General features: G+C 38.8%; 1 protein-coding gene across 1 annotated transcript in view; it reads left to right on the forward strand.

The window, feature by feature from the left end:
* CNTNAP5 (contactin associated protein family member 5) overlaps positions 1–23,496 on the forward strand; it is a 1,081,620-nt gene that overhangs the window by 253,140 nt on the left and 804,984 nt on the right. The window contains exon 3 of the mRNA XM_052655589.1: positions 4,937–5,130. Coding sequence (XP_052511549.1) covers positions 4,937–5,130 — 194 coding nt within the window. The remainder of the gene's footprint in view (positions 1–4,936; positions 5,131–23,496) is intronic.

Raw genomic sequence — 23,496 nt, forward strand, 5'->3', positions numbered from 1 at the left:
TTAATCCATCCACCCTCCATAGTCTTATTACTACAAAAGGAGGAGATAATGGATATTAGTGAATATCCAGCACTGTATTCACATCTTGCAAAACACTGAATAAAAGACATTACAGAGTGAGAACTGAGCATACTTCCTTTCTGTCTTTCCCTGCATTTGAATCTACTCAGGGGAGTAAAAAATATATATATATATTATTAAACAAAAGGTTAAAAGTACTGTTGCTGAAATTTGGCCAGATTGACTCTCAGAGAATGACTTGGATGAAGTAAAAAGAAATAGCTTTATTGAAGGCCCATGTTTATTGATGAAGTTCAGGCAACTAGTGCTTAAAAGACCCGAATACCCCAAAGGATTTCAGAGACAGGTTTTTAAAAACAAGGTGAGAGAGGGGGGCCCTATGTGGGTGATCAGCTCATGGATATTCTTCTGATTGGTTGGTGGTGAGGTAATTGTGAGTCAGCATCATCAAATTTCTGATTCTAACTGGTCTTGAGTCTACATGCTTATGAACAGCATATCATGAATTTCTTCCACCTGGTGGGGATTGCGACCCCATGGACAGCAGCCTACCAAGCTCCTCCGCCCATGGGATTTTCCAGGCAAGAACACTGGAGTGGGTTGTCATGTCCTTCTCCAATGCGTTAAAGTGAAAAGTGAAAGTGAAGTCATTCAGTCGTGTCTGACTCTTAGTGACCCCAAGGACTGCAGCCTACCAGGCTCCTCTGCCCATGCGATTTTCCAGGCAAGAGTACTGGAGTGGGTCGCCATTGTCTTCTCTGTAAATATCTGCAAAACAGCTTAAAGAATGTGACTCAGACTATCTATAGTGCTTGAGGAGGAGCTAAAGGTCCTTGACTTTGTTTAATGGCTAAAGTGTTATTATTTTGCCTCATTTCCTATTTTCCTTTCTTTCTGTGTTTTCTCATTTCTTTAATTAAATTTATTTATCTGTAAGGTTTGTCTACAGATAAATGGCAGGCAGAAGATATGGGGTTGGGGTGGGGGGTCTATTATGAGAAGGCCTTATTGGGATCTGCTCAGTTAGAGTCATTGTTGTTTAGTGACTAAGTCATGCCCAACTTTTTGTGATCCCATAGACTGTAGCATGTCAGGCTTCCCTGTTCTCCACTATTTCCTGCTGCTGCTGCTGCTAAGCTGCTTCAGTCGTGTCCGACTTTGTGCAACCCCATAGATGGGAGCCCACCAGGCTTCCTCATCCTTAGGATTCTCCAGGCAAAAACACTGGAGTGGGTTGCCATTTCCTTCTCCAGTGCATGAAAGCAAAAGGTGAAAGTGAAGTCATTCAGTCCTGTCCGACTCTTAGCGACCCCATGGACTGCAACCTACCTGGCTTCTCCGTCCATGGATTTTCAAGGCAAGAGTACTGGAGTGGGGCACCATTGCCTTCTTCACTATCTCCTAGAATTTGATCAAATTCATATCCATTGAGTCTGTGATGTTATCTAACCATCTCATCCTCTATTGACCCCTTCTGCTTTTGCCTTCCATCTTTCCCAGCATCAGGGTCTTTTCCAATGTGTCAGTTTTTCACATCAGGTGGCCAAATTATTGGAGCTTCAGCTTCAGCAAGAGTCTTTTCAATGAATATTCAGGGTTGATTTCCTTTAGAATTAACTGGTTACATCTCTTACTGTGCAAGGTACTCTCAAGGGTCTTCTCCAGCACTACAATTCAAAAGCATCAATTGTTTCATCATAGTACTAGCTAATTATTGGGAGAAAATTGATTGATAACTGGTAGAATATGCCTTATGGCCAAAGTAAGGCCCACTTCATGTTCTATGCCTGCTTTGTTCACAAGCCTGTTCTGAGGTAGTGTCAAGCTCTCTCTGTAATAAGCAGCTAGATGGGGGTTCATAAAATTCTCAGTACCAAGAATGGGTGCAATTGACTCCTCCTGAGATGGCAAGAATGTAGTCTGGGACATGACTAAAATGATTTTCAGTGACATAGGTTGAAATCAAAAAGGATTTATTGGTTAACCCTTCTAAATTAAAAAATCCAGTGAGTCAGCCAATGCAATACTCTGAGCAAGGTTCTTATTTCTTTTTTCTTTAGTTGAAGTATAGTTGATTAACAATGTCATGTTAGTTTCAAGTGTACAGCACAATGAATCAGTTATATAGCCATATATATCTATTTTTTCAAATTATTTTCTATTATAGGTTATCACAGAACATTGAGTATAGTTCCCTGTGCTATATATCAGTAATAGATCTTTGGTCTCATAGTACATATCTGTTAATCCCTAATCCTTAATTTATGCATCCCTCCTTTTCCCTTAACAGCCATAAATTTGTTTTCTATGTTGGCAAGTCTATTTTTGTTTTATATACTGCATTCATTTGTTACATTTTTTTAGATTCTACATATAAACAATATCATATGATATTTGTTTTTGTCTGGCTTACATCTCTTAGTATGATAATCTCTAGGTCCATTCATGTTGTTGCAAATGGCATTATTCCATCCTTCTCTATGGCTGAGTAATATTCCATTCTATATATGTACCACATCTTCCTTGTTCACTATCTGTTGATGGACACTTATGTTGCTTACATATCTTGGTTATTGTAAATAATGCTACCATGAACATTGGGGTGCATCTATAGCATAGACATTCTACAATAGGTCCCACTCAGGATTCAGATGCCTTGTAGACTCTTGGGTCAGTAAGAATGAATACATACCTCTTTGTTGCTATGTAAAATGAAAACAGAAAATTTAGGCCACAAGTCTTCCAAAGAAGCAAGAAATTATATGGATCTTCTGCAGAGTTCCAGTGTGTCACATGATAAAATTCCAGGGCCCAAAGGCTTAGGTTTATATGCTAGAAAGTTTCTGTGTGTCAAACGTATGGACTCACAGGGAGACCCACAGTTGGGATCTTCTCTTTCATGTCTCTCTGAGATGTTGCATGTGCTGTTTACTTGGCCCTTGGTTTCTCCAACTTTGTCTCACCTTGTTTGCTGGGAAACCATGCTTCCTTCAGCTTGCAGCTCCATTATCACTGTCTCTTGGTCTTTCTGATCACCTACTGAGGCATTCTATAATCTGTGCTTCTATTGAACCTTGTGTTTACTTCACTGAAGGTTTTCTTTCACATCACATTACATATTTTTGTTTGTGTGTCCCTCTCTCTCATTACCCAGCACACTCCTGATGCTCAGTGAGGATCTGTTGTATGAGTGATCACTAACTTTTCAAAGACATAGTTAATGATCCTGAATCTTTGCATCCACAGAAAAATGTCTGGCCCATGGCAGATTCACAGCATGTATTTGGAGAGAGCTAAGGATCAGGGAAAAGAAAGAGAAGAATGAAAGAAGAAAGCAAAAAAGGGAACAAGAAAAGACCAGTCAGAGAGAGGATATAAGTCATATTAAAGGTTGCGGTTGTAAAAAAATAGAAAGTAGATCAAATAAATCCCATTAGGAATCCAGAAGAAGAAAACTATAATAATAGATAAAAAAAGGGAAAAATCATAGAAGAAACAACATTTGAGCTGAATCTTAAACCACAGAAGAGAATTTAATGGAAGAGAACAATGAAAATTGGGTCAAGAATGTTTTATACATCACTGTTTACAATAGCCAAGACATAGAAGCAGCCTAAATATCCATTGACAGATTAATGGATAAAGAAGATGTGGTTTATGCATACAAGGGAATACTACTCAGCCATAAAAAAAGAATGAAATAATGTTATTTGCCATTTGGATGGACCTAGAGATTATCATCAGAGAAGGCAATGGCATCCCACTCCAGTACGCTTGCCTGGAAAATCCCATGGATGGAGGAGCCTAGTAGGCTGCGGTCCATGGGGTAGCTAAGAGTCGGACACGACTGAGTGACTTCCCTTTCACTTTTCAATTTCATGCACTGGAGAAGGAAATGGCAACCCGTTCCAGCGTTCTTGCCTGGAGAATCCCAGGGACGGGGGAGCCTGGTGGGCTGCCGTCTATGGGGTCGCACAGTCGGACACGACTGAAGCGACTTAGTAGCAGCAGCAGCAGAGATTATCATAGGGCTTCCCTGTTAGCTCAACTGGTAAAGAATCCACCTAAAATTAAGGTGACCCCAGTTCAATTCCTGGGCCAGGAAGATCCCCTAGAGAAGGAATGGGCTGCCCATTCCAGTATTCATGGTCTTCCCTGGTGTTTCAGATGGTAAAGAATCACTTGCAATGTGGGAGACCTGGGTTTGATCCCTGGGTTGGGACGATCCCCTGGAGGAGGGCATGGCAACCCACTCCAGTATTCTTGCCTGGAAAATCCCATGGATAGAGGAGCTTGGCAGGCTACAGTCTATAGGGTCACAAAGAGTTGGACATCACTGAGTGACTAAGCACAGCACAGCAGAGAGATTATCATACAAAGTGAAGTCATAGAAAGATAAATATTATATGATATCACTTACATGTGGGATATAAAAAAGTCATATAGGTGAATGTATATACAAAACATAAATAGACTCACAGATATAGAAAACAGTCATGGTTACCAAGGGAAAACATGGTGGAGGGGGATAAATCAGGAATTTTGGAATAGCATACAGATCATACACTATATAGGACCTATTGTATAGCACAGGGAAGTCTACTCAATATTCTGTGATAACCTAACTGATTTAACCTATAAGGGGAAATAATCTGAAAAAGAATGACTATATGTATAACTGAATCACTTTGCTGCACTCCAGAAACTAATGCAACATTATAAATCACTATATAATCCAATAAAAATTTTTTAAAGTACCAGGGGTTTATGAAGAGAGGTAGGACATGTTTTGGGGTTATAAGGACGTTTTAGCTGAACACTGTTTTTTTGCTTTGTTTTGTTTTTCTCTTTGAGAGGTGAAAGTCGTGGCTCTGTGAGATGTTGCTACAGCTCTCTCTCTCTGATCCCTTTCCAGGAACTGGCGGTTGGTCCCCAGCAGATTCCAATGCTCAGCAGTGGCTCCAGATGGACCTGGGAAACAGAGTGGAGATTACAGCAGTGGCCACACAGGGAAGATACGGAAGCTCTGACTGGGTAACGAGCTACAGCCTGATGTTCAGTGACACAGGACGCAACTGGAAACAGTACAAGCAAGAAGACAGCATCTGGGTAGGACATCTTTTCTCATCAGCTGAATAAAAATGAGATGCGATCATGGTAACCAGGGAACGTTTCTGTCATTTTCCTCTATGCAGATTGCCAGTAACTTGAGAACTATTGAATGCCCATTCAGAAATAATTAGACTTTGCCTAAGTCCTATCTCCAGCATGACTCCAGTTCGTAACGAAATGAGGATATCTGTTACAAAAAGTTGAGCATTTTCCTCTTTTTCTGGTAACTTGGGAAGTTCACTGACTGGGCCTCAGTTCTTTCTTCAATAAAACAACTACACCACAGAAGTCTGATCATTAATGAGAAGGTATTGGTTGACTGAGCATGCATTTATTATTTATTTATTACTTGCCAAATACTTTATGTACCTTGCAATGATGGAATTGGCTCAGTTATGTAACTCAACCAAAGTTACCCAATTGGTGAATCTTGACCTGGAACTCCATAGCCTGGTCTGATTTTAAAGCCACTATGTTCCTCTGCCTCTATTCAAGTTTTGAAAACAATTTAAAAGTTTATAAATACAAAACAAATATAAATTTTAGAATGATTTTGCGTTTATAGACAATCTTCAGCTTGGAAATAAAGCACAGTTTGGTCCAAGTTGTAGAAAAAAAGTTCCTTCCACACCTCTAGACCCCAAAGAATGCCTGAAAGACTATCCCCAAATTATGAGATGGGGAAAGGGAGTTAGAGACAGAGAGCAAAAGGCACCCAGAGGAGATTTCAGAAACTCATGCACTAAATAAAATAATGTATTCGTTCCTGTTGCTTTTACTTTAGGGAAGAAAACCCTATGAGACATTTATTTTTTTTTTGAAATATATGTACTTAAAATGTGAAGATTTGGCAGTTGATCACATTATCTTTTCTTCTCATAATCTTCTCAAATTTCTTCCCTCTTAAATCAATCCCAATTATACTTTCAAATTGATGTTTGCACATGCATTTTTCTGTATTGCTTTCATTCTTTTGGAAAAAAATCTATTTTATATTAACTGTTATTTGTTAATTGCCCACTCATCACTATTCTTAATTGAAATAAAGGTAAACTGTGGATTAAGATTAGTTATGGCAGACTGATTCTGGAGGATATTATAGTAGTCATCTTTATTTTGAGTTGTTTGTCATATTAGGTGGCAACATTTATACAGAACATGGATTTTTTTTCATTTTACAAATAGTCTCTTTTGGAGACTAGTATATTTTTTTTCAACTTTGAAGGCCTCATAAATTTTACAGGTTTTTTTAAATTTTGTTTTTAGTTTGAAAAGAGAAATAAATACCCTTCCCATTTTGAAGAGCAATTTTAAGGTTTTATGTTGACTTGAGAGGGATAGATAGACATGAGGTTATTTATTTTCTTTGGCATTTTCAATCAGAACTGGTTGTTTCTCAGATTGAATTAAAGTTTTGAGGTCTTTTGTTTAAATATTTTTTTAAATCCTGAGCTTCATTTTCTTTAGAATAAAATAAATTGTTTTCAGCTTATTATATGGATCAGGACGTAGTTCAAGGATGAACAGTTTCTCTGGGCTTACTTCCACAAAATCCCAAGCCCCTTAAAGGCAGGGGTCTGTCTTATAGGTCAGCCTCCATGACAATTGTTATTGGAGACATAACATGAAATATTTTTTTGGATGGTTATTGCAAGAACTGCAGAATTACCAGGACTTTCAGAATTGGAGGGAAGGAGACTGTTCCTGTCCCTTACCTCAGCCTCAAAATAGCCTTGATCTTTGGAAGGAGGCAAAAGATGCTAGGTGGGCAGAGGAGAAGAGGCAGGAAACCATTGTCTGTAGCACAGTGGTAAATTCTAGCTAAGGCCTCCCCAAAGACACTTACAATGCCTTCAGGGCATTTGGGAGAGGTGGCAGCTTCAGGACCAAATTGTCAGATGCAAATTACCAGGAGGGGAAAAGATCTGTGAAGGGATCATCACCACTCCAGTCACAGTGGGAGGGGACATCATGATGAGCCAAGCACAGTAACAAGGCTCAAATGTTGAAAAAGAAATGCATGCCCACTTGTATCACTATAGAGGATGCTAACAGCTACTGAACAAAAATCGCACATTTCATTTGTAAGCAAATGTCATTCTGTATACATACAAAGATGTTATAAATTCTGGAGATTCAGTATGAACATCTCTGTAAACAAGAGGCATGAGGCCCACAGAGACCCATCCAAGTTCACATAACCAGACTTTGGTGATGCCAGACTGCAAAACTAAGTTTGGGTCCTAAATATACTCTATTGCCAAACTGTACTTTCTATTACTTCTTTACAACACTTGATTTTTTTCTAATTTTCACAAAACTGATTTACTTTTCTCACCTTAACCTTTTTCAGATCCACTGCAAAAGAAGAGTGGTAAACTCTATTGTCTATTTCATGTGCTACTTTTAAAATATAAAACTGAGAAAACACTAATGCCATCTAACTGTGTTTTTTTGCACATTTTAAATAGTGCTCAAATTCTCTGAAACTGTATATAGGCCTTATAGAAGGCCATCAAACAGAGACTCAGAGTATTTTACCAAACATTTCATGAGTATATGTTAGATCTGACTTGTGCCTACTATTCATTGATATTTCCATCAGACCGTATTACTGAATAAATAAGTTACCTTGAGAGTTTTTCTTTTTTCATTTTAAATTGAAAATTATAAATCAGACTATAGATTCACCAGAGTTAATCCTGATAAACAAGATGAAAGCAATAGCCAAAAAAGCAAGTTTTAAAAAAAATTATTTAAATGATTTAACTTTTCAGAAAAAAGTCAGTACCCCACAACATCAATACAAAGTATTGACTTGATTGAGAATGAAGTATCACAGAAGTAGAAAATCTCTTGAATGAGACTTTCACAAGTCTTTTGAAGATCTTCAATTTTCAAATGAGATGGAGTTTGTAATGTTTATTTAAAGTTGATTTACTAAGCAATAAAACTATAGCATTGAACCCCTCGGATGGAATACCAATTTACTAGTACTCAAGAGGTTTATTTTATTTTGCAAAGTTTATTTCAGAACAAAAATCCTGGCAATACACTTGTGCAACATACAGCAGTAAATATGCATGCTCTAAAAAATCTAATTTCTGGAATTTCTCATCTGGCACTAAATGGAATGTTCAGGAATGAGGCCACTGAGCAGCTGCTTAATGATGTACTATGATTTATGAGTAAGCCAGAGTCCCCACTTCACTAAATAATCAGATGTGAAAGTGTCTCAGGGACAAGCTTATCAAGACTTTTAGAGTCTTCAATTCAGTTTAGTTCACTTCAGTCTCTCAGTCCTGTCCAACTCTTTGTGAACCCATGGACTGCAGCACACCAGGCCTCCTTGTCCATCACCAGCTCCCAGAGACCAAACTCATGTCCATCCAGTCGGTGATGCCATCCAACCATCTCATCCTCCTTCATCCCCTTCACCTCCTGCCTTCAATCTTTCCCAGCATCAGGGTCTTTTCCAATAAGTCAGCTCTTTGCATCAGGTGGTGAAAATATTGGAGTTTCAGCTTCAACATCAGTCCCTCCAATGAACACCCAGGACTGATCTCCTTTAGGATGGACAGGTTGGATCTCCTTGCAGTTCAAGGGACTCTCAAGATCTACAGTTCAAAAGCATCAATTCTTTGGCACTCAGGTTTCTTTACAGTCCAACTCTGACATCCATATATGACTACTGGAAAAACCATAGCCTTGACTTGATGGACTTTTGTTGACAAAGTAATGTCTCTGCTTTATAATGTGCTGTCTAGATTGGTCATAACTTTCCTTCCAAGAAGCAAGCGTCCTTTAATTTCATGGCTGTATTCACCATCTGCAGTGATTTAGAATCACTTTTAGATTCAAATTTTTTTCTTCATAAAATTTTTTGTATTTTTCTGTATTTTGAAATTTTCTTTTTTTTTAATTTATTTATTTTAATTGGAGGCCAATTATTTTACAATATTGTGGTGGGTTTTGCCATACATTGACATGAATCAGCCATAGGTGTACATGTGTTCCCCATCCTGAACCACCCCTCCCTCCTCCCTCCCCATCCCATCCCTCTGGGTCATCCCAGTGCACCAGCCCTAAGCACCCTGTCTCATGCATCGAACCTGGACTGGCAATCTGTTTCATATATGATAATATACATGTTTCAATGCTATTCTCTCAGTTTATCCCACCCTCGCCTTCTCCCACAGAGTCCAAAAAACTATTCGATACATCTCTGTCTCTTTTGCTGTCTCGCATATAGGGTTATCGTTACCATCTTTCTAAATTCCGTATATATGTGTTAGTATACTGTATTGGTGTTTTTCTTTCTGGCTTACTTCACTCTGTATAATAGGCTCCAGTTTCACCCACATCATTAGAACTGATTCAAATATATTATTTTTAATGGCTGAATAATATTCCATTGTGTATATGTACCACTGCTTTCTTATCCATTCATATGCTGATGGACATCTAGGTTGCTTCCATGTCCTGGCTATTGTAAACAGTGCTGCGATGAACACTGGGGTGCATGTGTCTCTTTCAGTTTTGGTTTCCTTGGTATGTATCCCCAGCAGTGAAATTGCTGGGTCATATGGCAGTTCTATTTCCAGTTTTTTAAGAATCACCACACTGTTCTCCATAGTGGCTGTACTAGTTTGCATTCCCATCAACAGTGTAAGAGGGTTCCCTTTTCTCCACACCCTCTCTAGCATTTGTTTGTAGATTTTTGGATAGTAGCCATGCTGACCAGCTGAGATGGTACCTCTTTGTGGTTTTGCTTTGCATTTCTTTGATAATGAGTGATGTTGAGCATTTTTTTCATGTGTTTGTTAGCAATCTGTAGGTCTCCTTTGGGGAAATGTCTGTTTAGTTCTTTGGCCTATATTTTGATTTGGTCATTTATTTTTCTGGAATTGAACTACAGGAGTTCCTTGTATATTTTTGAGATTAATTCTTTGTCAGTTGCTTTGTTTGCTATTATTTTCTCCCATTCTGAAGGCTGTCTTTTCACCTTGCTTATAGTTTCTTTCGTTGTGCAAAGGCTTTTAGGTTTAATTAGGTCCCATTTGTTTACTTTTGCTTCTATTTCCATTACTCTGGGAGGTGGTTCATAGAGGATCCTGCTGTGATTTATATCGGAGAGTGTTTTGCCTATGTTTTCCTCTAGGGGTTTTATAGTTTTTGGCCTTACGTTTAGATCTTTAATCCATTTTGAGTTTATTTTTGTGTATGGTGTTAGAAAGTGATCTAGTTTCATTCTTTCACAAGTGGTTGATCAGTTTTCCCAGCACCACTTGGTAAAGAGATTGTCTTTTCTCCATTGTATATTCTTGCCTCCTTTGTCAAAGATAAGGTGTCCATAGGTGCATGGATTTATCTCTGAGCTTTCTATTTTGTTCCATTGATCTATATTTATTTCTTTGTGCCAGTACCATTCTGTCTTGATGACTGCGGCTTTGTAGTATAGCGTGAAGTCAGGAAGGTTGATTCCTCTAGTTCCATTATTCTTTCTCAAGATTGCTTTGCCTATTCAAGGTTTTTTGTATTTCCATACAAATTGTGAAATTATTTGTTCTAGTTCTGTGAAAAATACCGTTGGTAGCTTGATGGGGATTGCATTGAATCTATAGATTGCTTTGGGTAGTATTCTCATTTTCACTATATTGATTCTTCCAATCCATAAATATGGTATATTTCTCCATCTATTTGTGTCCTCTTTGATTTCTTTCACCAGTGTTTTATAGTTTTCTATATATAGGTCTTTTGTTTCTTTAGGTAGATGTATTCTTAATTATTTTATTCTTTTTGTTGCAAAGGTGAATGGAATTGTTTCCTTAATTTCTCTTTCTGTTTTCTCATTGTTGGTGTCTAGGAATGTAAGGGATTTCTCTGTGTTAATTTTATATCCTGCAACTTTACTATAGTCATTGATTAGCTCTAGTAATTTTTTGATGGAGTCTTTAGGGTTTTCTATGTAGAGGATCATGTCATCTGCACACAGTGAGAGTTTTACTTCTTTTCCAATCTGGATTATTTTATTTCTTTTTCTGCTCTTATTGCTGTGGCCAAAACTTCCAAAACTATGTTGAATAGTAGTGGTGAGAGTGGGCACCGTTGTCTTGTTCCTGACTTTAGGGATAATGCTTTCAATTTTTCACCATTGAGGATAATGTTTGCTGTGGGCTTGCCATATATAGCTTTTAATATGTTGAGGTATGTTCTTTCTATTCCTGCTTTCTGGAGGGTTTTTTATCATAAATGGATGTTGAATTTTGTCAACGGCTTTCTCTGCATCTATTATGACCAATCTAGGTAGCATGTCAAAAAGCAGAGACATTACTTTGCCAACAATGGTCCGTCTAGTCAAGGAAATGGTTTTTCCAATGGTCATGTATGGATGTGAGAGTTGGACTGTGAAGAAAGCTGAGCACTGAAGAATTGATGCTCTTGAACTGTGGTGTTGGAGAAGACTCTTGAGAGTCCCTTGGACTGCCAGGAGATCCAACCAGTCCATCCTAAAGGAGATCAGTCCTGAGTATTCATTGAAGGGACTGATGCTATAGCTGAAACTCCAATACTTTGGTCACCTCATGTGAAGAGTTGACTCATTGGAAAAGACCCTGATGCTGGGAGGGATTGAGGTCAGGAGGAGAAGGGGACAACAGAGGATGAGATGGCTGGATGGCATCACCGACTTGATGGACATGAGTTTGAATAAACTCCAGGGGTTGGTGATGGACTGGGAGGCCTGGTGTGCTGCGATTCACGGGGTCACAAAGTCAGACACGACTGAGTGACTGAACTAAACTGAACTCATGAAGATAATCATATCATTTTTATCTTTCAAATTGTTAATGTAGTGTATTACATTGATTAATTTGTGAATATTAAAGAATCTTTGCATCCCTGGGATAAAGCCCACTTGGGCATGATGTATGATCTTTTTAATATGCTGTTGGATTCTGTTTGCTAGAATTTTGCTAAGGTTTTTTGCATCTATGTTCATCAGTGTTATTGGCTTATAGTTTTCTTTTTTTGTGGCATCTTTGTCTGGTTTTGGTATTAGGGTGATGGTGGCCTCATAGAATGAATTTGGAGGCTTACCTTCCTCTGCAATTTTCTGGAAGAGTTTGAGTAAGATAGGTGTTAGTTATTCTCTAAATTTTTGGTAGAATTCAGCTGTGAAGCCATCTGGTTCTGGGCTTTTGTTTGCTGGAAGATTTCTGATTACAGTTTCTATTTCCATGCTTTTGATGGGTCTGTTAAGATTTTCTATTTCTTCCTGGTTCAGTTTGGGAAAGTTATTCTTTTCTAAGAATTTGTCCATTTCTTCCAAGTTATCCATTTTATTGGCATATAGTTGCTGATAGTAGTCTCTTATGATTCTTTGTATTTCTGTGTTGTCTGTTGTGATTTCTCCATTTTCTTTTCTAATTTTTTTTGGTTTGATTCTTCTCCGTTTGTTTCTTGATGAGAAGGGTTAATGGTTTGTCACTTTTATTTATCTTCTCAAAGAACCAGCTTTTGGCTTTGTTGAGTTTTGCTATGGTCTCCTTTGCATTTATTTCTGCCCTAATTTTTAAGATTTCTTTCCTTCTCCTAACTGTGGGATTCTTCACTCCTTCCTTTTCTAGTTGCTTTAGGTGCAGAGTTAGGTTATTTAGTTGACTTTTTTCTTGTTTCTTTAGGTAAGCCTGTATTGCTATGAACCTTCCCCTTAGCAGTGCTTTTACAGTGTCCCATAGATTTTGGGTTGTTGTGTTTTCATTTTGATTCATTTCTATGCATATTTTTTTTTCCTGTGATTTGTTCGTTATTCAAGGCATGTTGTTTAGCCTCCATATGTTGAAATTTTTAATAGTTTTTTTCCTGTTCAGTTCAGTTCAGTTCAGTCGCTCAGTCATGTCCGACTCTTTGCGACCCCATGAACTGCAGCACGCCAGGCCTCCCTGTCCATCACCAACTCCCAGAGTTCACTCAGACTCACATCCATCGAGTCAGTGATGCCATCCAGCCATCTCATCCTCTGTCGTCCCCTTCTCCTCCTGACCCCAATCCCTCCCAGCATCACAGTCTTTTCCAATGAGTCAACTCTACGCATGAGGTGGCCAAAGTACTGAAGTTTCAGCTTTAGCATCATTCCTTCCAAAGAAATCCCAGGGTTGATCTCCTTCAGAATGGACTGATTGGATCTCCTTGCAGTCCAAGGGACTCTCAAGAGTCTTTTCCAACACCACAGTTCAAAAGCATCTAATCTTACTGCATTGTGGCCAGAAAAGATGCTTGGAATGATTTCAATTTTTTTTGAAATTGCCAAGGCTAGATTTATGACTCAGAATGTGATCTATCCTGGGGAAGGTTCCATGTGTGCTTGAGAAAAAGGTGAAATTCATTGTTTGGGGGTGAAATGTCCTATAGATATCATTTAGGTCTAACTGATCCATTGAGTAATTTAAAGTTTGTGTTTCCTTGTTAATTTTCTGTTTAGTTGATCTATCCATAGGTGTGAGTGGGGTATTAAGGTCTCCCACTATTATTGTATTATTATTAATTTCCCCTTTCATACTTGTTAGCATTATCCTTACATATTACAGTGCTCCTTCATTGGGTGCATATATTTTTATAATTATTATGTCTTCTTGAATTGATCCTTTGATCATTATGCAGTGTTCTTCTTTGTCTCTTTTCACAGCCTTTATTTTAAAGTCTATTTTATCTGATATGAGTATTGCTATTCCTGCTTTCTTTTGGTCTCCTTTTGCATGAAATATCTTTTTCCAGCCCTTCACTTTCAGTCTGTATGTGCCCCTTGTTTTGAGGTGGGTCTCTTGTAGACAGCATATTATAGGGGTCTTGTTTTTGTATCCATTCAGCCAGTCTTTGTCTTTTGGTTGCTGCATTCAACCCATTTACATTTAAGGTAATTATCAATAAATATGATCCTGTTGCCATTTACTTTGTTGTTTTGGGTTTGAGTTTATACACCCTTTCTGTGTTTCCTGTCTAGAGAAGATCCTTTAGCATTTGTTGAAAAACTGATTTGGTGGTGCTGAATTCTCTCAGCTTTTGCCTGTCTGTAAAGCTTTTGATTTCTCCCTCATATTTGAATGAGATCTTTGCTGGGTACAGTAATCTGGGTTGTAGGTTTTTTTCTTTCATCACTTTAAGTATGTTCTGCCATTCTCTTCTGGCCTGAAGAGTTTCTATTGAAAGATCAGCTGCTATCCTTATGGGAATCCCTTTGTGTGTTATTTGTTGTTTTTCCCTTGCTGCTTTTAATATTTGTTCTTTGCGTTTGATCTTTGTTAATTTGATTTATATGTGTCTTGCGGTGTTTCACCTTGGGTTTATCCTGTTTGGGACTCTGGGTTTCTTGAACTTGGGTGACTATTTCCTTCCCCATTTTAGGGAAGTTTTCAACTATTATCTCCTCAAGTATTTTCTCATGGCCTTTCTTTTTGTCTTCTTCTTCTGGGACTCCTCTGATTCTAATGTTGGGGTGTTTAACCTTGTCCCAGGTGTCCCTGAGGTTGTCCTTATTTCTTTAAATTCCTTTTCCTTTTTTCCTCTCTGCTTCATTTATTTCTACCATTCTATCTTCTACCTTACTTATCCTATATCTGCTTCAGTTCTTCTACTGTTGGTTCCCTCCAGGGTGTTTTTTTAATCTCATTTATTGCACTATTCATTATTAATTGACTTTTTTTAAAATTTCTTCTAGGTCCTTGTTAAACATTTCTTGCATCTTCTCAATCCTTGTTTCCAGGCTATTTATCTGTAACTACATTTTGTTTTCAAGATTTTGGATTATTTTTACTATCATTATTCAGAATTCTTTTTCAGGTAGACTCCCTATCTCCTCCTCTTAAGTTTGGTTTGGTGGGCATTTACCATGTTCCTTTACCTGCTGAGTATTTCTCTGCCTTTTCATCTCGTTTAGATTGCTGTGTTTGGGGTGGCCTTTCTGTATTCTGGCAATTTGTGGTTCCTCTTTATTGTGGAGGTTCCTCTCTGTGGGTGGGGTTGTATGAGTGGCTTTTCAAGGTTTCTTTGTTAGGGCAGCTTGCATCAGTGTTCTGGTGGGTGGAGCTGGATTTCTTCTCTCTGGAGTGCAATGAAGTGTCCAGTAGTGAGTTTTGAGATATTTATGGGGTTGGTGTGACTTTGGGCAGCCTATATAAAGAAGCTCAGGGCTATGTTCCTGGTTTGCTGGAGAATTTGCATGGTGTGTCTTGCTCTGGAACTTGTTGGCTCTTGGGTGGTGCTTGGTTTCAGTGTAGATATGGAGGCTTTTGGATGAGCTCTTATCAATTAATGTTTGCTGGAGTCAGGAGTTCTCTGGTGTTCTCAGGTTTTAGGCTTAAACCTCCTGCCTCTGGTTTTCAGTCTTATTCTCACAGTAGCCTCAAGACTTCTCCATCCATACAGCGCCTATGATAAAACATCTAGGTTAATGGTGAAAAGATTCTCCACAGTGAGGGACACTCAGAGAGGTTCACAGAGTTACATGGAGATGAGAAGAGGGAGGAGGGAGATAAAGGTGACCAGGAGAAGAAGAGGGGGAATCAAAAGGGCAGAGAGCAATCTAGCCAGTAATCAGTTCCCTATGTGCTCTCCAAAGGGTGGAACCCTCAGAGAGGTTCAGAGAGTTACATAGAGAAGAGAAGAGGAAGGAAGGAGATAGAGGTGACCAGGAGGAGAAAAGGGGAATCAAAAGGAGAGAGACAGATCTAGGCAGTAATCAGTTTCCTAAGTGTCCTCCACAGCCCAGAACACATGAGGAGATTCACAGAGTTGGGCAGAGAAGAGAAGAGGGAGGGAGGAGATAAAGGTGACCTGGGGGAGAAAAAAGGAGAGTCAAAAGGGGGAGAGAGTAATCAAGCCAGTAATCATACTCCTAAGTAAAAATGGGTAATGAAGATTGGATTCTTAAAGGTACAAAATTGATAACAAATACCAAAAATTAAAGATTAAAAATCTAAGGTAGAGGTTAGATGCTCAAAAATACAATATTTTAAAAAATCACAAAAATTATAAAATATATATATGAAGTTTGATTTAAAAATAAGATCTTTTTTTTTTTTCAAGGTAATAGTAGGTTAGAAAAAGGAAAAATTAAAGGATTAATAGAGGACTTAAAAATAAATTTTTTTAATTTAAAAATGATAATAGTAAAAATATATCTGAGTATTTCTCTGGAGGTGTTGAGGTCAGTGTAGGGTCACTTCAGTTTCAGATAGTTCCTTGTTCCAGCTTATACTTCTCAAGATCTATAGGCCCCTTCCAATGTAGTTGGTGCTAACTACAGGGTTTTAATCTGTTGCACCTATCACTTCCAAAGTGGTTCCCTCTGTTTATTTTTGGCTTCTTCTGTTGCAGGTCTCTTCAAAGTCTAATTTCTGCCCTGACACAGGGGGCAAAGATGGTCACTTATTTAGGTTTACTTGTTCAGTCGTGCTGTGGGGAGGGAGGAACACTGCAAACAAATATCACTGGTGTGTGTGGGGAGTACTCGCAGTGTCCCAGCCGCACTGGGTTTGCCCCTACTCACGGCATGCATGCTTTCCTGGTCTACACTGCTCAGGCTCCAGGTTGCCCTGCAGGGGAATTGTCTAAAGTGGGCCCTGGGTTGCGTGCACTTCTCAGGTCTAAGCAGCTCAGATTCAGGTTCTTGGGTACTCCACAAAGGCGCAGACTCAGTTGGGCCCGCGTTTTGTGCCCTTCCCAGGTCCAAGCAGCCAGGCAACCAGGTGCTTGGCAAGTGCACTCTCCCTTGGGGGCGGGGGGGGGGGGGGGCGGTGTGTGTCTTATCACCTCCCCCATCCCAGCTGCTTGGTTTCCTGGGTGTGCAGTGGACACGCTGCCTCAAGTGTGCTCTGTGTCTCTTCTGGGGAGCTGATCTCTGGCTGTGACCCTCCCAGTGGATGTCAACCATCCAGAATACCAGGAAGTCTTGGTTAGCAACTGGGAGCCTGCTCTCAGTTTGGTAGAGGATGCCCCTTTTCCTGCTCTGGCTGCCTCAGGTCTGCCTCCCTCCCTCCACCAGGGGATGGACCAGTCCACAGCCGGCTAGCTCTCCTTTGGTATTCCCTCAGTCCTTTGTTCTGTGAGTGGGCCAGCAGTGCCTTAGGTTAGGGCTTTTTGTAGGATAGTTTTCTCTCTCTCTTTTTTTTTTCCTCTCTCTCTCTGGCTATCCCACAGTTTGAGCTGCTATCTCATATTAGCTTCCTCAGATTGCCCTCAGGTCATTCAGGCCCCGTCCTTATCCTAAGCAGTGCAGCTTGGGCTTTCCTGTTCAGCCCAAGCTTGCTGGTGGCGGATGCGAGTGTCTGGGCTACTTCTGTGCTTGGAGTTGCCGTTAGGCATGTAATCTGTGGGGTTTATTTATTTATTTTTCCTCCCAGTTATGTTACCCTCTGAGATTCTGAAACTCCCCACAGAACCTCTGGTGAGAGGGTTTCTTGGTGTTTGGAAACTTCTCGTATTTTAAGACTCCCTTCCTGAGACAGATCTCCATCCCTAACTCTTTTGTCTCTCTTTTTATCTTTTATATTTTGTCCTACCTCCTTTCAAAGACAATGGGCTGCCTTTCTGGGTGCCTGATGTCCTCTGCCAGTGTTCAGAAGTTGTTTTGTGGAATTTGGTCAGCATTCAAATGTTCTTTCAATGAATTTGTGGGGGAGAAAGTGGTCTCCCCATTCTATTCCTCTGCTATCTTAGGACCACCCCTAGATTTAGGTTTAGAATCTTAGCACATTCCAAATATGGTTTGATCTCCTTACTGTCCAAGGGATTCTCAAGAGTCTTCTCCAATACCACAGTTTGAAAGCATTAATTCTTCAGTGCTCAGCCTTCTTCATGGTCCAACTCTCACATCTGGATATGACTATTGGAAAAATCATAGCTTTGACTACATGGACTTTTGTGGGAAAAGTGATATCTCTGCTTTTTAATACAGTCTATATTTGTCATAGCTTTTCTTCCAAGGAGCAAGTGTCTTTTAATTTCATGGCTTCAGTCACCATCTGCTGTGATTTTGGAGCTCCCAAAAATAAAGCATGTCACTCTTTCCATTGTTTCCCCATCTATTTACCATGAAATGATAGGACAAAATGCCATGATCTTTGTTTTTTGAATGTTGAGTTTTAAGCTGGCTTTTTAACTCTCCTCTTCCATCTTCATTGAGAGGCTCGTTAGTTCCTCTGTGCTTTCTTCCATTAGGGTGGTGTCATGGCATATCTGAGGTTATTGGTGTTGCTCCAGGGCAATCTTGATTCTAGCTTGTGATTCATCCAGCCTGGCATTTCTCATGATGTACTCTGCATGTAAGTTAAGTAGGCAGGGTGACAATATACAGCCTTGATATACCCCTTTCCCAATTTTGAACTAGTCAGTTATTCTATGTACAGTTCTAATTGTTGCTTCTTGATCTGCATCCATGTTTCTCAGGAGGCAGTTATGGTGGTCTGGTATTCCCATCTCTTTAAAAATTTTCCAGTTTGTTGTGATCCACACAGTCAAAGGCTTTAGTGTAGTCAATGAAGCAGAAGGAGATGTGTTTTTCTGAAATTCCCTTGCCTTCTTTATGATCCAGTGGATGTTGGTAATTTGAAGTTTGGTTCCTCTGCCTTTCTAAATCTAGTGTGTACGACTGTAAGTTCTCAGCCATGCACTGTTGAAGCCTAGCTTGAAGGATTTTGAGCATTACCTTACTAGTATGTGAAATGAGTGCAGTTTCAGTCCTTAGTCCCTTGTGTGTCAGTGTTCAAACCCTGATTCATTCAAATACAATTGACTCATGATTTATTTAAGCATGAATCCACTTATGTCTCCTACATACAACATGTAAGTGTTCCAACATACATTCCCTTTTATATGCACTTATATGTTCCTTTATATTCTGCTATTTATCACTCTGAAGTTTCAAAGATGGCCATCAATGCATGTGTTTTGATATAAAGTCCTCTATTTTTATTTTTTAGTTTATTGTTTAATCTTGCTTCTTTAATTTTATTGAAGTATAGTTGATTTACAATGTTCTGTCAATTTCTGCTGTACAGTAGAGTGATTGTTATATGTGTATATACCCTCTTTATTTAAATAGTTTATTTATTTATTTGAATGTGTCAGATCTTACCTGCAGCACACAGGATCTTCCATTGTGGTGCATGATCTCTCTAACTGTGGCTTGAGGTCATATTTGCTCCAGCATGGGGGATCTTAGTTCACTGACTGGGGACTGATCCCACATCTCCTGCATTGCAGGGTGGATTCTTAACTACTGGATCCCCAGGGAAGTCCCCATATTCTTTTTTTTTTTTTTTTTTTTTTTAGTATTATTTTCCATTCTGGGGTACCACAGGATATTGAGTATTGTTCACTCTGCTATACAGTAGACCTTGCTGGTTTTCACAAGTCTTTCTTTTAAACCACCTCATCCATATTGCTGCTGACTGATCTTGTACAAGTTAATCAGGATTCTTCTTCTCTTTCCATGTCTCTGAAGTACATTATCTGAATATACTGCATTTTATCAATATCAGGTTCAGAGCTTTCTCTTCTAAAATCGTGTGCCACTTCCCAAATACATTAGCCCTCTGGTTTTTCATGATAGAATCCTTTGACCTGGATGATATGATGTTCTGTGATTTTCTGTAGCTTTCTGGAGTCTGTCTTTTATGAAAGGGTTTGCATATGCTGTTTACCACCTCTCTCACATAAAGGTCAGTTGAAACAATGGACTATACATTTGGATCATCTGTTCCCCAATTTCACCCTTGAGTGCCCTCTAAACTCTCTGGGAGAGGCTCTCTGATCTTCATGATTCATACACATTTGTTCTGCCAATTTGGCCCTAAAACATCCTGAGTATTGATCACTGTCTGATATAGTATTTCAAGCTTACCAATTTGAGAAAACAATTTGAGAGTGAGAATCTCATTATCGTCAACATATATCTTTTAAACTCTTATCAGACACTATATATAATGCTGTGTATTAGGCATAACAAGGAGCTTGAAGATGTAATTAATCCTTCCCATGGATTAAACTATTAAGGACATACTGCAACCCAGCCTATGTGTATAAGTAGCACAGATGGTAGTTCAGATGCACTAAGCTGTCAAGGTATGCTTAATAGTATATGGGTGGGAGGAACTTGGATGAATTGAAAGAGAAGGGACCAGGTTTAAGTTACTTTGGCTTCCTGGAAACTACAAAATGTGGTATGCCTAATAAAAATTACATAAAGCTAGGAAGGTAGAAAAAGGAAATTGTGGGAAGAAAAGAACATTCATAGTAGGAGTGTTACCTAACTGAACTAGGGTCCTTTTGCTTGACTTGGAGCAAAGTCAATCTACTGACACTGGGTTGTGATGGAGGAAAGTACAGTATTTATTGCAGGCATCCAAGCAAGGAAAATAGGCAGCTCATAGACAAAAGACCTGAAGTCCCCAGTGACTTTTGCAGATGGGCTTTTTAAGGACAGTGTGACAAATGAGTGATCAGTCAGCTTATACACAATTCTCTGATTGGTTGATGGTGACAATAGAGTGTCATGTTCCAGGAATGTCGATCATCAGTGTTCTGTTTGCAATCCATCTGGAATCTACAGGCTGCTGGTCAGCATGTAGTTAACTTCTTCCATTTGGTGGAGGTTTCAGTACCTGCAAAACAACACAAGATTATGGTTCAGAAAATTATCTACAGCCCTTGAGGAGGAACTAAAGGTCCTTGACTTTGTTTTATGGCTAAACTATTATTATTTTGTCTAACTTGATGGCTTTTTTTTGTCTCTGCATAGTCTCACTTATCTGATTAAATTTGCTCTTTGGAACTTGAGGAAGGCATCAGAGGCTAATGATTTTCTACAAACAAGAGGGAGAAATATGAGGGTCTGTCCTCAGGAAGGCCTCACAGGGTCCTTCTTGGTTTAGGAGAAACAACTTAAAGGAAAGAAACTACAAGAAACAGCTTAAAGGAAAAATAAAAATTTTGAAGACACCCAAATTAATAAGATTAGGTACAAGATTTACCTGGTCATTTGTACAAGGTAAACCTGGAGAGGGAGACAAATCTAGCCAGTCTAGATTTGTAGCCTATTAGTATTACTGTGGAGAAGGCAATGGCACCCTACTCCAGTACTCTTGCCTGGAAAATCCCATGGACAGTGGAGCCTGTTGGGCTGCAGTCCATGGGGTCGCACAGACTGAAGCAACTTAGCAGTAGCAGCAGCAGCAGATCACTATATTTTCTTTAGCTATAGATCAAAGCAACTAAATCATTCTGTGTTCATCATTTTGTTTTGAGATTTTTTTGTTAAATCACAAAGACCATCAGAAAATGCTATTAAAACATTTTTCAAGATTTTGTTAATAGTTCTTTCTTTTATTCTCCCTTACACACATAAACACCTAAGCTTTTAATATAGCTGCTCATTTCCTAGCTGGACATTGTTAATAGCTCTTTTAAGAGCTTGGCATGCTCAGAATCTTGCCCCTATTTTAATGGAGACCATTAATGCAAAAGCAAGGCATCACCATGCACCAGGTCAAGGGAAATGCAGAGGCTTTTGATTAGGGTCAGATTCCAGTTTTATCATTACTTTATGGTTACTTTTATGACCTTGAAAATGCTACTCAGCCTCCTTGGAGGGATCATTGTTTCCATCCATGGCAGGCATATATCTAGAAACTTTCAGACCCTTTGCATCCATTTTTCTACATTTCTCTTCTCAGACTCCTTGGTTTATGCTCTGCCTTGGAGTAATACATGGCAGTAAGCCCTGAGAATCACTATGGATCCAGTTTAGACCAGACAAGTAAAATTCTTCAAAGTTTAATATATGTTTCCCTTGAATGATCCTGATTCTATGCTAAGCATTTTTGTGGACCTTCGATTCTCTTATCACCAGATAAAATTGTGCAGAAAAGGGGAGTGAGAACAACTGGCCAGTCAACACTGTGGAAGCAACAGCTGGTCTTTACCTTGAACCAGCAGGCTTCCCTCCAACCCTCTGACTCCACACTTAGCCCTTGAAAGTTTCTCACGGATGCCCATATGTTTTCCCTTCTTAATGTTAGAACTGCTGAAATGTTTCAGAGAACTTCCCAACATGAGGTCTACCCTCTTTCAGGAGTAAATACCTTTCGCACATTTACACATGTGGCATTTAAACACACACATGGACAGAGAGTTAACATGTAGTCTTCGGGATTAATATTCACACAGACACTTTCTAGGGGAGAGCAGATGTTTGCAGTCTCTACAAACTGGTTGCATTTGTAATGGGAAAGGATCCAGCAGCTTATATCAAAGCAAGGAGGATGATCTGCTTAAAATTAATTCTTCTAAATCTACTGATTTTAGATTAATCTTATCACTAAGGTACTTAGTGGTTCACAGGGAACTTGACTTATAATTGTATTTCCAATATTTATAAACCAGTTCAGTTTTGCAACTACCCTCCTTAGATCAGAAGAAATTAGAGTTAGTATCTCAGCTTTAACATGTAGCAAAGATTTAAATTTTCTTATGTAAATAAATTATGCTAGCTAGGTATAATAACTACAAAAAAAACTCAACTATCCTTTATTTATTTAGTATTCAACTACCATGATTTTTTTTTCTTTCCTTTTTACATAGATTATCTCAGGTTTTAAGTCTAATACCTAGAGATTCTGTGACTTTGATAAATAGCTAAAACCCTAGGAAGCTCAGTTTCCTCCTCTGTTAAGTGGATATGAGTGCACTATATCTGTAAAGGAGGGATTCTCAAAAATGAATGTGTATCAGAATGCCCCATAAGCTTATTAAGACACAGGTTGTTGGGCCATTCTTGGGGAGCTTCTGATCCAATAGATCTGACGTGGGGCTTAAAATTTCCATTTATAACCTGAAGTTATAAAGGTGATACTGGCACAGCTGATAAGGGGATCTCACTTTGAGAACTAGTGTGTAAACTATAAATGGATGAATGCCTATAAGGTTTACAATCACTTTGCTCTATACCTGAAACTAACACAACATTGTATATCAATTATACTTCAATTTAAAAAAAAGAACAGAAAAAGAAAAGAAAATAGATAAACAAGGATATATTGTACAGCACAGGGAATTATGCCCATTACCTTGTAATAAGTTGCAATGGAGTATAACCTGTAAAAATACTGAGTCACTATGTTGTACACCTGAAAGTAATGCAGTCTTACAAAATAAATCAACTATACTTCAGTAAAAATTGCTTATCTTAAAAAATCAAGTGAACCTGAAACTTTCATGACATTGTTAACCTGCCATACCCCAATACAAAATAAAAATTTTCAAGTTTGAAAAAAGCAAATAAATGATTAAATTGTTATCCCTATTAAA

This window comes from Budorcas taxicolor, chromosome 2 (genome assembly GCF_023091745.1).
Source record: "Budorcas taxicolor isolate Tak-1 chromosome 2, Takin1.1, whole genome shotgun sequence".
Classification (NCBI taxonomy): Eukaryota; Metazoa; Chordata; class Mammalia; order Artiodactyla; family Bovidae; genus Budorcas; species Budorcas taxicolor.